The sequence below is a fragment of the Festucalex cinctus genome, chromosome 18 (assembly GCF_051991245.1).
Source record: "Festucalex cinctus isolate MCC-2025b chromosome 18, RoL_Fcin_1.0, whole genome shotgun sequence".
Classification (NCBI taxonomy): domain Eukaryota; kingdom Metazoa; phylum Chordata; class Actinopteri; order Syngnathiformes; family Syngnathidae; genus Festucalex; species Festucalex cinctus.
In genome coordinates, this window is record NC_135428.1 from 4105866 (window position 1) to 4122796 (window position 16931).

At 40.0% G+C, this 16931-nt stretch overlaps 1 protein-coding gene across 8 annotated transcripts in view; it reads left to right on the forward strand.

Annotated features, from left to right (window-relative positions):
* abr (ABR activator of RhoGEF and GTPase) overlaps positions 1 to 16931 on the forward strand; it is a 94731-nt gene that overhangs the window by 64799 nt on the left and 13001 nt on the right. The window contains exon 1 of one of the 8 annotated variants that reach the window (XM_077504720.1): positions 15754 to 16266. The exons of the other annotated variants lie outside the window; for them this stretch is intronic. Coding sequence (XP_077360846.1) covers positions 16081 to 16266 — 186 coding nt within the window. The 5' untranslated portion in view covers positions 15754 to 16080. Of the gene's footprint in view, positions 1 to 15753; positions 16267 to 16931 lie in introns of those variants that run through there. 8 annotated transcript variants of the gene reach the window in all.

A 16931-nucleotide genomic window follows, 5' to 3' on the forward strand; every position in this document is an offset into this window, starting at 1 on the left:
ACACTGACTACCATGACTTTGTTTGGGAAATTGTTTCAAGATCTGAACATATGCGAAGTCTGTTCCTGCAAACGGTTGCGTTCCACCTCCAGAGCTCCACTACATATCACTTCCTGTTATATTTGTTTTTATATATATTTTTTTGCATATCTAACAGCAAATTCCACTTCCTTTGTTATGGCTGCCAGTCACAGAGACAAATGTTGCTGGGAACATCGACTTCGAGCCAACAACAGGGGAAAAAAAAAAAAAAAAAGCAAAAAATTACACCACATGTTTGAGACACAAAATGAAGATGGAGCGAGAGAGTGAGAGAGAGAGCCATGTCGCAAACCCTCGAGAGGGTGGGAACAGTGTGCGCTTGATTATGTGAGTGGGAAGGTTTGAGAGAAAACGAGTCACATTCGGAAAAGATGTTCTTAGCTGGCGTCTGAGTACTGTTTGTTGTAAAACTGTAAAAATTTGAGTATTGGCACCCGCTGTCGTTTTAATGAAACAACTCGGGGAGTTGTAGTTTTTCCACAGTTTTTGCTGAAAGCACTGATGGGTAAAACAGAATTATGGGTCTGCTATGCCCTGACAGACGTTTGTCCTCCAGAGTGCAGATACTTTCACTCAAGCTGTTTGCTTTCTTGGTGAAGTCAAGTTTGGAAGGGGCCTTCAATGTTTTGCTTTCCTCTCTGGAGACCTTCAGAAGATTGTGGATTAGCGACTGACCATAGATGGGCATATTATTTGGGCTGGAAGTTTTTTTTGTTGTTGTTTTTTTTTTATCCCACTCCACACAGCTCTTGCTTCACTTTGAACTGATGAGGAACATGATCCTTCAAGCTGATTTATTTTTTTTTTTTAAATAAATAATGGTGAAATGTACAGTTTCTGACACTGTTTGAAAATCATTTATTTGGGACATCCCATGAGCAAGATAACCTCTGACCTGCGGGGTCAACTGTGTTAATCCTTCTATGACTGGCAGCGATGTCGGATTACACACCTCCCGTCCATCAAAACGTCAGCCTCAAATGTTTCTCCGAGCAGATTTTTTTTTGAGGAAAGCCCCCACTTGATCCGTATCAGCTCTCCAGGTTGCCAGTCAAAGGAAAGGAAAGAGCCGTCTCCACTCTGTGATGACTTTGGCATGTTGCCCCCCCCCCCCCCCCCCCTTTGGCTGCAGGTTCCGCGTATCCAAAGCGACCTTTTCTTATGCATACAAACTCGACGCATTTGGAAACTTGAATTGTACTTAACAGAGCGCAGACCACCAACATGTCAGAATTGTTAACAAAAGTGAAATAAGATTTAGAGAGAGTTTTTTTTTTTTTTTTTTTGTTCGTAAGCAGGTTACTTCCTGGTTCAGAAGTAGGTAACATTCGCACAGTTTCTGGTCTTTGTGGATGATTAAATGGCATGGTGACTAAGTGAATGTACACATGGGACTGTACACATGGGACCATTTTTTGTGAAGTCCCACAGTGACTCAAAACAGCTCTTGCTTGGCAATTCTCTGTATGCCTCGTCCCTGGAGGAGGTCATTAGCAGAGCAAACTGGAATCAGACCAATACTTTGGAGTCAATGTCAACCCCAAAAAATTCTTTATGATGATATCTGCAGTCTCACTAGTCTTAAAAACGTCATTCTGAATAACACTGTCTTAAGCAGAAAAATTCACCCGTTTTATCCATCTCAAGAGTTTGGCACTTGCTGTCTTCAGAAAACAAGTGAGCCATGATTGGTCATTTTCAGTGGACAGCGAATGACAAAATGGCCGCCTCCTGAGATGTGCATTTTCGGAGTCAAAAAGTACAAAACGGTCACCATTTCTCGTAAAAGTGCACTCGAGCACTTTGTAAGTTGTCCCAAGTGACACAAGAGTGCGACTTGCCATGCTTTTCCTCCGGAGAACAAGTTGCGTAACTGGTTAGGATCCAAATCCCGGAGCTTTGTGTCGCCGCGATCCGTCCTATCGCTCGCTTTTATCTCGGCAACCCGACCCGCACACGCACCCGATTTCATCCTCCCTTTGGGCTCTTTCCTCTTGAGGCTTTTTCTGTCTTGTTTTATCACGGGGGGTCGTGTGGGTTGCCTGTAAAAGCTGCCCGTGACCACTAATTGACCAGATGAGAAAAAGGGAAATAACAGGTAGTCGATGAATGTCCGATCAGCACAAGCATTTTAGGTATCAAAGGTGACTTTGAATTGTTTTTGTGTGCACTGCGTTCTTTGCAGCCAGCACATACACATGCAAGGTCACCTACAACACCCCTGAGACACCACTAAGGGTTGTTTTTATTATTGGCTTGTATTTAACTCATTCACTCGCCGCCATTTTCACATTTCGCAATCCCGTTCGCTCCCGGCTGTTTTACGGGATTTTGACTGATTTTGCAAGGCCCACAGAATATTGTGTTCAATTGCTATAAAAGCATGATGGAACCTATCAAAAGAAAGATTAAAGTCTCTTCTTTCATCAGGAAAAAAAGTATGTTTCTATCTGTTTCCGTTTTGCAGCAATTAGCATTAGAAGAGAGCTAAGTTTCATCAGTTTTCACAAATCTATTTAAAATTCTAAGTAATTTAGCTTTTTTTCTAGATGGCCCTGGTTGATCTCTTTTGCTCTCCTGCCACCTGCTGGCCGTTTGTGTAATAACTACCATTTCTGCAACCGTTCTTTGCAGTTGAGAGGCTGCATCAAAGCCTTCTGTATGCTCTTGCAGAAAAACCAAACAAAAAAACGTATAAATACGTCTTTGGGACACTTAAAACATAAAAAAAACGTATTTACACGTTATTGGGAGCAAATGAGTTAAGTTGAGCCCACGTCAACCCCCGCTGCAGCGTTAACAGGCCCCGCTAAGCCGTAATCTGACCAGTTTCCCGGAGATAATGAGAGCCAGATAAGGAAAGGAAGAGAGAAAGAAAAGAACTGATGAACTTGTTAGCCTTGGGCTTCTTCTTTAAGACCCCCTCTTGGAAGTGCGGGAGCGGGACAGGGATGCGCACATTAGCTGACGTTACTGTAAAAGTACGGGTGCAAAGGGCTTGTAAAGTTGGCGGTGAGCATCTGTCTGCACTCTCATTCCCACTTAAGTGCCGTCGTCTTCCCTCGTCATTAAGCATTAGATGCAAGGATTGACATTTATATGCTTTGTGAAGGTTTTATTGGTGAAAGCGTCTGTATTTTGGCTAATTGCATGTTGTCCTGCGAAGCTGGCGGGCAAGCGCATCATAGCGAGCCAAAGACTTTACTTTGGATTTGTTACCAGTAGTTGTAATTGAGGTTAGCAATTTTGTAATGAAAGCGCGTTGATGTGTGATTGCGATTCACATAAAATGAACGTGTCGCCAATGGTGTCATGTGGTTTTTACCTGCTGTCATTGCAAGCTGCGATCTGTCGCGTTTCAAAGCAGCACATGGACGTCAGCGACAAACGCACACGCGCAGCTGTCAACAACAGTTACAGCTTGGAATATGTGTAGTCAGCCCGCCTACATTCGGACAAGGCTGTATTGTACATAACAAATACAGCCATGGTGTTTATTTACATGCACCCCCTTTTTCATTGTGTTTTTATGTAGTTTTTAAAAAAAAAAAATATTTTTTCATTTTTAATTTTTTTATTTTTTATTTTTTAAATAAATACCAGGTAAGGGGTCACCAACCTGAGTTTGTTACACATTTCTGGTATAAGAAATATGTTCAAATTACCTTGAATAATGGTATTATTACGGCCTGACCTGCAGTATTTATTCAACTAATATTAGCTGTTTTAAAATAGTCAAAATTGAGCCACAAGAAAATGGCAAATTAATTTATTTATGTATTTATCTATTTATCTATTTTTCTACGCATAAAATAAATAGTGTGAATAAAAAATGTTTTTATTCACACTTTATTTATTTATGTATGTATTTATTTATTTATTTTTCTCTAAGCCAATTTGTCAGTTATCAGAATTGTATTCTGGCAAATATTAGAATCAGCATCAGGATCCAATTTATAAAAAATAAATAAATAAAGAAAGAAAGAAAGAAAAGAAAAACAATAATCATATTAAAAAAAAATCCACATCTGACAGGCTGTAGTTATTATTTATATATGTCATAATCAACAATTAATTTAATTCATTTATGGGGGTGATTTTTCATAATATAGGAAACAGACATTTTATTTCTATAAATATCTGCCGATGTTGTTTACCAATTTCAAATAATCACGACTACAACATTCCCAGAAAATCACAATTGTCCCATGACTGGTCAGTTATTTTCAGAACAGGCCCCTGGGGGCTACCTGACACACCATATTAATACATTTTATAACAAAGGGCCGTACTGTATGTATATTTGTTTCCACTGTGTTTTTAACGTGGCTTTTTCCGCAAAATAGCTTCGCTGTAAAAAATCCACACTTAGAAATGCTTCATCCCTCCAACTTAAAATGAGCAGTTTCTGCCCTGAGGGATTTAATAACTACATGCTTTGCTTTGATCTCTTCATATATAAGAATGAGCATTTGAATATGTGTCTTTGATTTTAATAGGCAAAAAAATCAATAATTGTATAGTGTGCTATTGGACACTAATCGTAATGTTGTTGTTTTTCTCCAATTTGGAGCCGTAAATGGCGTATTTTATTAGTATTGTACATCAGCCAAGAGTTTAAAAAAAAAAAAAGAATAATATCACATTTCAGAAGCTGTTCTGCATCTGAGGACCCCGCGTAATGCGTCGAAGATGTAAAAAATGCCATTTAAAGGCCAAAGCTGCTCTCCGCCACACGTCGCCCCCCCCCTCCTTTTTCCACAGCCATCCATTTGTTTTGCCAACTATTTCAAATAGAAGCACACTATCTCCAAGAAGAATGGAAGAACCCCAGAGATGTTAAAGGCAAGCTGACCGAGTAATTGCTCCTCATTAAAACATTGCATAATCTCGAAGAGAGATTGACTGCAGATGTCCGTTTTTTGTGCATGCGGCAGTTGCAGACGAGCAAAAAAGAATTGCAACGAGAGCCCCAGATGGTGGCAAATGACGGCATGCCGAGGGTTAAAGCGAGAACAAAGGAACCCGTCGGAACGAGAGACATGAAATGCTCTCCAGAGAGACTCTGCGACTCCTTTTTCACATTCGCGAGCGACCTTTTTTTGTGTCTTGCGGAGCCTTTGTGCGAAAAGGTAATTGGAAACAGTCTAAAGCGAGGCCAAGCTTATACGATGATAATCATATTGGCGGCTGTCAAATCCGATGCTCAGATAACACGGACAGAAAGACCTTCAGTTAAGCCGTATGTTACTTTTCCCATTTTTATAATCGGTGAACTGGACTGCCTTTTGAAAGTTCCCCTCGCGATTCTTATTGTTTCAGCTGATAAGACGTCCTTATGAGATTAATAGTGCGGTTGGGAAACGGAGCATGAGACGCTGACAAGCTCACGCTTATATCATCCTTTTGTCATGACAAAAACGATAGTGGGGGTTTCTGTGAGCAAATTATTCTTATTTAACTTCCGCTGTTCCTGTCATGATCACTTTGCAAACGTCACTCAATTTGGGACGCTTCTTTAAAACGTAAGCGCATAACAAAACACTTTAGTCCAAGCGTGTCCTCTCTGTGACATTGGTAGAAAAGAAAGTCACTTGCTCCATGCAAGTAGTAAAGCTCATTTCATGCACTCGGCTGCCAGCAAGCTGCGGGGCTCGCTCAGCTCGTGGATTCATCTCAGCTGTGGGTCTGTGAAATCTTTGCTCAGTAGATCAGTGTCCTCTGTGTGTGACCAGTAATGGCATTGCCATTGGAAGGTTTTTTTTCTCTCTCTCTCTCTCTTTGTTTTGCTTTCTCACTGGATTTTGCCATCATTGACTTTCATCCATTTTTATTATTCCTCCCAAAGACGCAGAGAGGCAAAGTTACCTTTTCACTGTCCCAACATGAACTCTCAATTCCGGCATTTAATCGACAAGACTGAGAGGCCTCTGATAATAATCTTTGGCTGACATTTGCCCTTGGCTGCTTTTATTTTGAACCTTGGACTGAAGAATGTAAACACTCAATCACCACTTTATGGTGAAAACTCGACCCTGCATAGGATGGGCTTCGCGATCTGGACTTCATTATGTTCGGTTTTCTTTTAGGAATGAGAAGTAAAAAGTATAACACAGTACAGTATATTAACTCATTCACTCGCCGCCATTTTCACATTTCGCAATCCCGTTCGCTCCCGGCTGTTTTACTGGATTTTGACTGATTTTGCAAGGCCCACAGAATATTGTGTTCAATTGCTATAAAAGCATGATGGAACCTATCAAAAGAAAGATTAAAGTCTCTTCTTTTATCAGGAAAAAAAAAGTATGTTTCTATCTGTTTCCGTTTTGCAGCAATTAGCATTAGAAGAGAGCTAAGTTTCATCAGTTTTGACAAATCTATTTAAAATTATAATTTAGCTTTTTTTTCTAGATGGCCCTGGTTGATCTCCTTTGCTCTGCTGCCACCTGCTGGCTGTTTGTGTAATAACTACCATTTCTGCAACCGTTCTTTGCAGTTGAGAGGCTGCATCAAAGCCTTATGTATGCTCTAGCATAAAAAAAAGACAAAAAACAAAAAAAACGTATAAATACATCTTTGGGACACTTAAAACATAAAAAAAACAACGTATTTTCACGTTATTGGGAGCAAATGAGTTAAACATGACATTCATGTACTTTAGATGTCATGATCACAAAGTAACTTGTTCCTGCTTTGTTTGCATAAATATGAGATGTTTATATAGTCTCCTTACTTTTTTTCGTATGTCGTAATGCAGTCGTTCACTTCTGAATATATAATTTACTTGTCTCCTGTAACCTTCATTCTGGTAAAACGTGAAACTGTATAGTCTGGGCTCTTTGAAATGCCGTCCGCACGTTCTAACTGGCCGTGACACCTCGCTGTTCATATAACACCACCATGAGCACAAGCCGTGTCGTGCCGCTTGTTTGATCCTGCTTTATGACTTCCTGTCTCCAAAGGCGAGCGTGGCTGAATATCCATTTCCTGTTCAGACTGAGCTGCCTGCGTCTCGCCGCTTCATGTTTCCTTTTACTTTTTATCAGTAATCAGGATACACTTGTGCGTTTACTATGTCCAACTCTGATGCTTAAGTGAGATCAGATTTTTGTCTGCAGACAGTCGCAGCGGCACAACATTCCATTCAGTGACGTGTGGCCAAAGTTCAGGACGGGTAAAAGCACTGACTTGCTCAGGATTTGGATATAAAAAATATGAACCCAAAGTAGAAGATTAGCCAATATTTCAATTTTGAATTTTGTTTTGAAAGATTTTAATTATGCTTCCTGTCGGTGCTGGAAACACTCAAAAGTGGAATATATTTGTTGAAAAGGAAATGAAAAAATTCAGCTTTTATTTTATATTTAACTCTTTGACCGCCAAAAACGTTCCAGAACGATTAGTAAAATCACGATGTATGCCGCCATAAACGTTAAATCAACTATGTTTTTTGTTTTGTTCGTTTTTTATCAGTTGCCTGGTCATTGAGTTGTGGAATCAAAAACACGGACTACCTATGGCCAGCAGATGGCAGCATTGTATCTCTTTTCAATGGGCTCAATGTGTATTAAATTACAATTAAAGATGATAAAAATCTGATGAAATACAAAAATTTCAAGTAAATGATCAAAGTCTTTGTCATATTACTTTTTTTTTTTGACGTGTGGCAGTAAAAGAGTACATTTTATTAACCCATTTTAAAACTTGGTGTTTACTACCAATGTCTGCCATTTTATGAAGGGTAACTTTATTTTCAGGACCCAAAAGTGTCTTTGTAGCGAGTAATTGTCGTATCACAAAATCAGAAATTATTGTTTTTTTCTGGCTTTTCCCTCAAGTGATTTGATGTCTCCTGTTTTATTTCACATCTGTTGGACCAAAGATAAACCTGCAGTTAAATCCCGTGTCTCTATCTTCACATTTTGACAAGTTCGAACCACAAGTGGTATCAGTTAAAATAGTTTTTTTTTTTTACTCAATTGTCGTCACAAGGAGGATAAACGTAATTGTCTCAATTGTCTCTGGGGACGTTTTCAAGTTGTCAGCTGTTTTAAAAAAAAAAAAAAAAAAAAAAAAAAAAAAATGAGGTCAAGACATTGCAGTTATCCGACGTCAGTTGCTCACACCGAATCCAGCTGTGTCGCGTCAAGTTGAAGCATTTTATGGATTCTTCACTTGTTAAGGAATTCTCGCATTAATTCATTCAGTGCCATTGACGACTATACACGTGAAAGATCGATTTTTAACCCGGGCTGGCAGGGAATGAGTTAATGTACGACACATTTCTCGTTTTCTCATCCACATCGACACAGCACCAGAGAGACATTCTTTAACTGCCTGCAACGTAAGAAATCCTACCAAAGTTGAGTAACGCGGCTAATTAACAATAAAAAGCGGTTGAAATTGCTTCGGGGACCATCTTAGGCCGCTTATCTCAAGCGGTCGCTTTCCATCGCTTGAAGCAGCCTGTTGCGTAAGCGCTGCGCTCTGATGACAGTATCGCGGCGATCTTTTTTGGGAAAATGTCCCCGGCAGACGCATCAAACGCGTTGAGCTGGCACAGGCGCGATCTCGAGTGTGCAGCCTACCTGTTCGCTCTCTCTTTCAGCGAGCCGAGTGGGCGTTTACGAGGGCGGCAAGTGTATTTTGTCAGACTCGGATGAATTATGTAATGTGTTGTGTAATCGCAGAGCCAAGGATGTGCAGAGGAGGTGTTTTTTTGGGTGTATTGAATCTCATCGGCTCACTCCAGGATGTTTGATGAAATCAGCGTGATGCGGGCAGGTCAGCGGCCTTTTTTTTTTTTTTTTTTTTTTTTTTTGGTTTACTAGCAAAATCCAAACATCAAATAGGAGTTTTCGAGACAGAGTTAGACCGACATGGAGATAAACTAAAGAGTAAGCACCTCCTTGAAAAGTGAGGTTCCAGACCAGTCGTCATGGCAACACAAAGATGGGAGCCGAGTGTCCTCAAAAGACTCATTTGATTGTTCAGTTGACACAAACTTCCTGATAGGGTTTTCTAGTGATAGACCGATATGGTTTTTTCAAGGCCGATACCGATACAGATTATTTGTAGTCAAGTTGGCCGATAACCGATATTTCAAGCCGATATTCATTTGCAGTAAAATGGGGAGGGGGGGGGGAATTCTTTCAAACTATATATAATTTCTCACTGAGTAACAAATTCATGTGAATGTAGCTCATTTGGGGTTTTTGTTAGGGTTCGTAAAAACGTTTCAAAAAGATTTTTGCGGTGAAAAATTGTGTGAATATGTTCCAAATGTGTTTACGACAAATAAAAACTGACTGTGAACATCTTACAAATCCTGATGAAAACCCCAAATTCGCTACGTTCGCAAGTATCCCCTGCTCAGTGAGCTTTATCGGCCTTCAGATTCAAAACATGGCCGATGCCGATATTTGTCAAAATGCCAAATATCGGCGCCGATAATCGGCCGGGTCTATCCCTAGTTTTAACCTCAGGCCAACAATTTTTGACCTCAGTTTTTAATTGGTTATTGGAAGAAAAAAAAAAAAGAGATCTTTGAAAGCTGACATGGGTTAGGCAACAAATTCCTGACCCGGATGGAGAGAACGATTGCTGCTTTACAATGCAGCTCCTAATGAGGAGCTCCATTGCCTTTGATTTTGATGCCACACAAGCACATACTGGGTCACTGGGTCAGACTTGTGTGACTGACTGACTGGTTTTAATATCACCATAATTGTGAAGTATACACGCACGGGATTCTTCAACCGACTTACGAATTGAGCTCAATGTATTCGTGTGTCAAACATTTTTCATGAATTGAAATTCCATGAATCTAAATCCTAAGCGCCTGTTCCAGCCGCCATTGCGTAATCCTCGTCTGCGCTCATGCGATCTTCCAGGTGGCTGCGTGCAGTCAGTCGTCGTTTGACTCCGCGGAGTAAATAATTCAAGCAGGTCAAGTTAGCGTGTCATGCTAGGAAGCGGCCCTCGCTTCTTCTCTTCGTCGCTCGAAATGGGTCAGGCTGTACAGATGGCGCCGGTCCCAGTCTGCAAAGACAACACGAACATACACGGACACAATTTCAGAGCAGTGGATTCAACAAAAGTTTCTTTGCGGATTCCGTTGACACGATTTTGAGGTTTTAGTTTCCAACCACTAATCTATCACACAGTATAGCTTACATTATGGTACAGTTTGGAAGTGTACTTATTTTTTTGTGCCATTCACATTGTCAAGACTTGTCACCAATTGAGAATAATCACAAATAATCTGAATTCTGCTGTTTTTGCAACCTTTTTGCGAAGCCAATCATGTTAGAATGGAATTTAAAGGATGCAGCTGTGCACAATGCACTCCATTTATTGGTATGCACTGCAGTGTGGTAAGAGAAATGGAATGGCAAAAACAAAAAAAACAAGACAGGGAAATGAACACTGAATGCTGGGAGTACTCAATACTCGGTTCTTATGCTGGGTTCTCACCAAATCCAAAAAGGCCAACTGTTTTTTCGTGCGCACCGGAGCGTGTACGACGGCGTCTCGGCAATGGATTTTTTGCAGTAGAAAGCAGCAACTAGTTCAACCCTCCCCCCCTCTTGTTTGGTGGTATGGAGCGGCTTTACGAGGGCTCGTGCCAACCCCGCCCATCTATTATGAAGAAGAAAGACGGTCCTCATGTCAGAGCATTCAGGGCAACACGGGGATGAGCCATCTGCTCTTTCACCTTTCCATCACGTGGGCAATTCTGCGTTCTCGTTGAAAATACTTGGTCAAGGGTCAAACTCTCCCCATCATAAAACCTTCATATACTATTAAAGCACATATGCAATCGGAATCAAAATGTTAAGAATAAAACGACTAATTGTGTTCATCTGCTGTATCACAGATTATTTTGAAATTTTTTGCTTTTTTGTGTTCTAAATTAGATTGTGTGTTTGAAATTGTTTTAATGAGTTTAAATATACTTAAAAGGTAGGGTAAGTGTTATCAAAGAAAAACTTTGATATGAAAGAGGCTTTGATCGTTGACGAAAAGAGATACAATGCTTCCATCTGCTGGCCATAGTTTAGAGTGTTTTAGATTCCACAGCCCATTGACCAGGCAGCGCTGCACTTGGTCGTTGCACTGAGGTAAAAAAAATAAAATAAAATTGTTGACGTTATTTAACGTTTATGGCAATATACGTCGTGATTTTACTGATCGTTATTAAACGTTTTTGGCGGTCAAAGAGGTTAAAAAAAAAAAAGGTCTAATCAAGTCTAAAACTAGTCTCAACACGGTATTTTGATGAAATATATTAAATAATTTAGCAGGGGGTGAGATGGATATCACATTACCTTGTCACATGACCAACACAGAAAACAGGTGAGCCTTGTTGTTTGTTACCTGAACCTTTAAGCACTGTGATGTCATTTTCAGTCGACAGCAGGTGGCAAAATGGCCGCCCCCTGAGATGGATAACATCAGGTGGCTTTTCCTGCTAAATTCATATTAAACAAACAAAAATATGAATCAGGTTAGACTACAGAACATCATGAAGATTTGTTTTTGTTGTCAAGTCAGTTTCAACACGAACTCAAAGAAACAAAGCAAAACAAAAATCGTAGATGATTTTCAGTTCTCAAAGTCATACATAGTCATCACCATATATTTATCTGCACACAACGCTTTTTATGCGCACGAACGCCTTCCAAGAAAAGAAATCTGTTCTTGCATATGTCAAATGCAACCAACCACTAAAACCAAGTAGCATGAAGTCAGACAAATATTATCCTGGCACGCTTCTTTCATGTTAATAGTCTGCAATTAAATATCTTGTAGGGTGTGACTGTGGCTTTTTTTTTGGTGGCGGTCAGTCCAGAGCAGACGTTTCTCGTACGTGCCGCAGTGTTAACCGCAGTGTCAGCATGTCTGTTGTTACGCTGTACAGTACGCAGGCTTGTGTTTAAATATCATAAATAAAGCATGATCAAAAATCGGAGTGGGCGGGAATCACGAGACGGTGAATGGACGCGTTCACTCCGTGATGTTGATGTGAGGGGGCATGTTGGACTTTGGTTGACCTTGTTCGGTAGACGACTGAAGACTGGAAAATCGTCTGACCTTGACAAGAGAGCAAGAAATTGTGTGTGGATTGTTCTTTTATACAGCACAGTAAAGAAAAAAAAAGAAAAAAATCATTTATTATGTATGCTTTTTTTGTTTTGGTACGATTTTTAGTTTATTATGAATGCTTTTTCATTTTTTTTTTTCAGTCATTTTCTTCCATTAAAGGGATACTTCACTTATTTAGCCAATTATAGCAATAAAAAGTTAATATTTTGTCTATAATTAATTTGATACTCTCACTATTTTTCACGTGCAAATAGTACCTTTAAAAACACATTTTGCAACTTGCTGTCGACTGAAAATGACATCACAAGGGCTCAGGTAACCAATCACAGCTCACCTGTTTTCTCGGTTTGGCCATGTGACATTCACAAGCTGAGCTGTGATTGGCTACCTGAGCCCTTGTGATGTCATTTTCAGTCGACAGCGAGTTGGAAAATCTGTTTTTAAAGGTACTAATTGTACGTGAAAAATAATGAAAATATCAAATTTATTAGAGGCAAAATATTCATGTTTGACTTCCAAAAATGGTTAAATAAGTAAAGTATCCCTTAAAAAGTATGTTTGTTTTTTTATTTATTTACTTGTTATGCAGCGCAGTATTTATTTTCTATTGTATAAACGAGGGAACACATTTCTCATATGACCAAGCGTTGACGCTTTCAGACAAATTCTGAACTGTACGCGCGGCGACAGGAATGTTTGATTTGATCCACTGTTTTGACTCAAAAGGTTCAAACTGTCGACTGATTCATCTCTGTCGTGCCTTGTTATTTATCGATTCCCGTTAACCTGTCATTGGATGGAAATACCCATCTCATCAAAAACATTGGCGCTCAAACGCGTACTTCGGTTCCAAGCTTTTTCAACTCTTCTGCCGCTTTTCACATTTTGTGGCTTGTTCAAATGTTTTACTGAATGTATTTTTGGTTTTGTGAAGGAAAGTTGAGGTGCTTGCCAGTACTGGCTGCTGCCGCTCAACAGCTTGTCCAATAAGGAGAGGGCATTGACTTGGTGAAGGAGGTATTGTAAAATCCAAGCATTGTCACAGATAGCTAGTAAATCATATTCCTCCACTCTCTTGAGCCTTTGACTTGGGTTGTCAACACCATTTTATTTTTAAGCTATTATCTCTTATTATCTACTTTATGGATGTAAAATACTATTGTGATCAAGACATGCACTCAGATGATACATATACATATTTAGTTTTTTTTCCACTTCTTTTCTCTCATCTGACCCAAAAATATCTCATGTCTCCCTTGGGGTTTTCTTCCCTCTCATTTCAACCCCCCCAAAAAAAATTGTTTTCCCAGACATTCTTTCCAAAAAAGTGACGCATGGAGTGTGTGTGTGTGCGTGTCTCCGACTTGCAAAAGTTGGGGGTTAAAAATATACTCTGGCAGGGGTTGACTGAGGTCTCGGCTGTACAGAGCAGACGCACGCGTTGCCGTACTTGTTGCTCGCCGTTTATCGTCACTGTTGTTTGACACTATGATAACATGTCTGCCGCAGTCGAAGGCATCTTGGAGAGACATGATGACTTTTTTTTTAGTTGAGGTCCTCAGAGAATTGCTTATTTAATATTTAAAGGAAAAAGTCAACCCAAAAATGTTCTTGACAATAATTATTATGTTCTATGCACCCCCACTAGTCTAAACACGGCATTCTGATTAATATTGTGATTGTGGCCTATCAATTAAGAAGCAAAAATCACCCGTTTTTATCCATCTCAAGGGGCGGCCATTTTGCCACTTCCTGTCGACTGAAAATGACATCACAGTTGTCAGGGCTCGGGCAACGGCCAATCACAGCTCAGCTTGTGAACAAGCGTCACATGACCAATTTCAGAAAACAGGTGAAAGAACGTGAAGTTTGTGTTTATGTCAAAGCTGAAAGTACACCGTGAAATAAAAATAATAATAAAAATGAAAATAAAAACTGATATAAAAATAAAATTCAGAAATTATATAAAAACAAAAAAATATATACTTAAATAAATAAAAGTAAAAATAAATACCAAATTAAAAATGAGACTTGTCTTTTCAACATGGCCCTGGTTGATCTCTTATACTCCACTGCCACCTGTTGGCCATTTTTGTAATTACTACCATTTTTTTCACCCGTTCTGTGCCATTGAGAGGCTGCATCAAAGCCTTCTGTTCGCTCTAGCATAAAAAAAAAAAATAAAAAAAAATAAAAAAATACATAATGTATAAGTATGTCTTTGGGACACTTAAAAACGTTTAAAATAGAACGTATTTCTACATTTTTGGGAGCAAATGAGTTAATACCCATATTGTGATCACACTGAATTGTACGTCCTTGGGGGCATTCAACTCAAGAACTTCCGCTGTTTCCTGTCGGAATGTCTTGTACCATTCGCAGGGCGTCATATTACCGCCGAACGCATACCAACAAAAAGAATTTATGAATGCAGCCTGGTGTCTTTTCTTGAGCGGAATATTTTGCCCCCGAGTAGAAAAAGAATGCGAGACAGTGGATGGTGATGGATTTTGACAGGCGTGCCCACCCTCCCGCGCCCCCATTGATCCATTCAGACGCCTTTTTAAGAGCAGACTGCCCTTTCTGAATAAAGACGGCGATTTGACATGTCTCGGAGGATGCGAGCTAGCGCGTGCGTGCGGGCGGTTGTCTGCCGATGACTTTTCAATGTCAGCAGACAGGCGTAGCGTAAAAGGGTTAAAAAGCACATTCACGGTGACTGACTTTCACAAGTGGGGAAGGGACACTGGAAATGAGAACTATGCGGCGTGGAAAGAGGATTAAATAATAGGCTTCCGGAGAGGAAGAGAGAGGGGTTCATTTTAACTCATTTGCTCCCAATAATGTGTAAATGTGTTTTTTTTTAAATGTAAGTGTCCCAAAGACGTATTTATACGTTTTTTGTTTATTTTATGCTAGAGCATACAGAAGGCTTTGATGCGGCCTCTCAACTGCAAAGAACGGTTGCATAAATGGTAGTTATTACACAAACGGCCAGCAGGTGGCAAAAAAGCTCAATTACTTACAATTTTAAATAGATTTGTGAAAACTGATGAAACTTAGCTCTCTTCTAATGCTAATTGCTGCAAAACGGAAACAGATAGAAACATACTTTTTTTTTCTAATGAAAGAAGAGACTTTAATCTTTCTTTTGAAAGGTTCCATGCTTTTATAGCAATAGAACACAATATTCTGTGGGCCTTGCAAAATCAGTCAAAATCCAGTAAAACAGCCGGGAGCGAATGGGATTGCGAAATGTGAAAATGGCGGTGAGTGAATGAGTTAAAACACTTTTTTTTTTTTTTTTTTTTTTTTTTGGACAGTTTTTACGTTTCCACCAGAAAATCTCCCTGCTTCTTGTGCGTCACATACTTCCCGGCTGCGGTGACCAACTCTGGGAAAGGTTGACAAGAGGTCAAAAGGCTGAACAACAAATGCGCTCTCACCCTTGAGGGTCTTTAACCCCCACCCTCGATTTTGGAAGTGTGTCCACCAACATCTGGAGAAGCAACAGCCGCTTCAGTGGCCGGGTGCATTTACTCCACCCCCCCACCCCGATCTCCCTCCCCGTTCCCTCTCTTTTGCTCGCTCGCTTGCTCGCTCTGTCACGCTCGCGCTATCTGTGTTGGGTAGTCGCACTGCACGCAGCGAGGAGATGTTGGCAGCTGACTGCGAATCGAGCTCCAAGTGGAATTGTTGACGAGATTATTCGGAAACCATGGCAACGTCGTGTCCTCCTGCCATTCCATTGTTTGTCGTTTTGGAAATGAAGATTTAACAGAATCCACTGGAGAGAGAGACTTTTTTTTTTTTTTTTTTTTTTTTCTCCTTCTTCAATCATCACATCGGGAGCTTCCATTGATCTGTCGGGCTACAAAAGGATTGATCCTCCACCTGCGTCTGTTGCAAGAGCGCACCTGAGATTTTGTGATGACGGAGATCCTGGTGTCGGACGTCAACCTGAACTCGCTGTGCGAGCATCTGGAGCAGCAGTGCTGCCTGGACCAGAATCAGCACAACCTGTCCAGCCAACCGCAGACCCCCGTACTCAAGAGACACACCAACACCGGGGCCAAGCTATGGGGTCGCGTCCGCAGCAAACTGCTCAGACAAAAGGTAGTCGATCTGTCTGGGGTCATTCAGCTCAGATTGGACTTTTGTTCGTATCATGTGGCTCTTCAACTAATGTTAATAGGCCTGACAAGGTGGTTTCTCATCACCATTTACTTAAATAGCTTTTTTTTTTAATGCAGAAATTAAATGAAGGTTATGTTAATGGTTTGTTTAAAATTCAATACTGAAAACTGTTTTCCATTTATTAAGACACTTTTTTTTTTTTTCAATTGAAACAATATTTTGAATTTTAGAAGTAGGGTGCGAAACGCTAACACATTGGTGTCCAAACGACGGCCCGGGGGCCATTTGTGGCCCGCCCTTCCATTTTTCAGTGGCCCGCAACGTATGCTAAAAATGGCATTTGACTCAGTTCAAATAAAATAGACAAAACAAAAAATGTTTGGAGATGGTCAAAGTAAGAAGGGAGGGTATCGAAAAACTGGTGCCATAACTAAAACTAAAATTCAAAAAACAATATTGTTACGAAATTAAATAAAAACGAAAAAAACAACAAAAAAACGAAAACCAACTGAAACTACATTTTATGTTTGCAAAACTAACTAAAACTAACTATAGTTATAGCAAACGTGTCCTTCGTTTTAGTCTTTGCTAATTAATTTAATGCATAAGCCTTTGGGGATGATTTTAAATGTGATTTTTAGTAG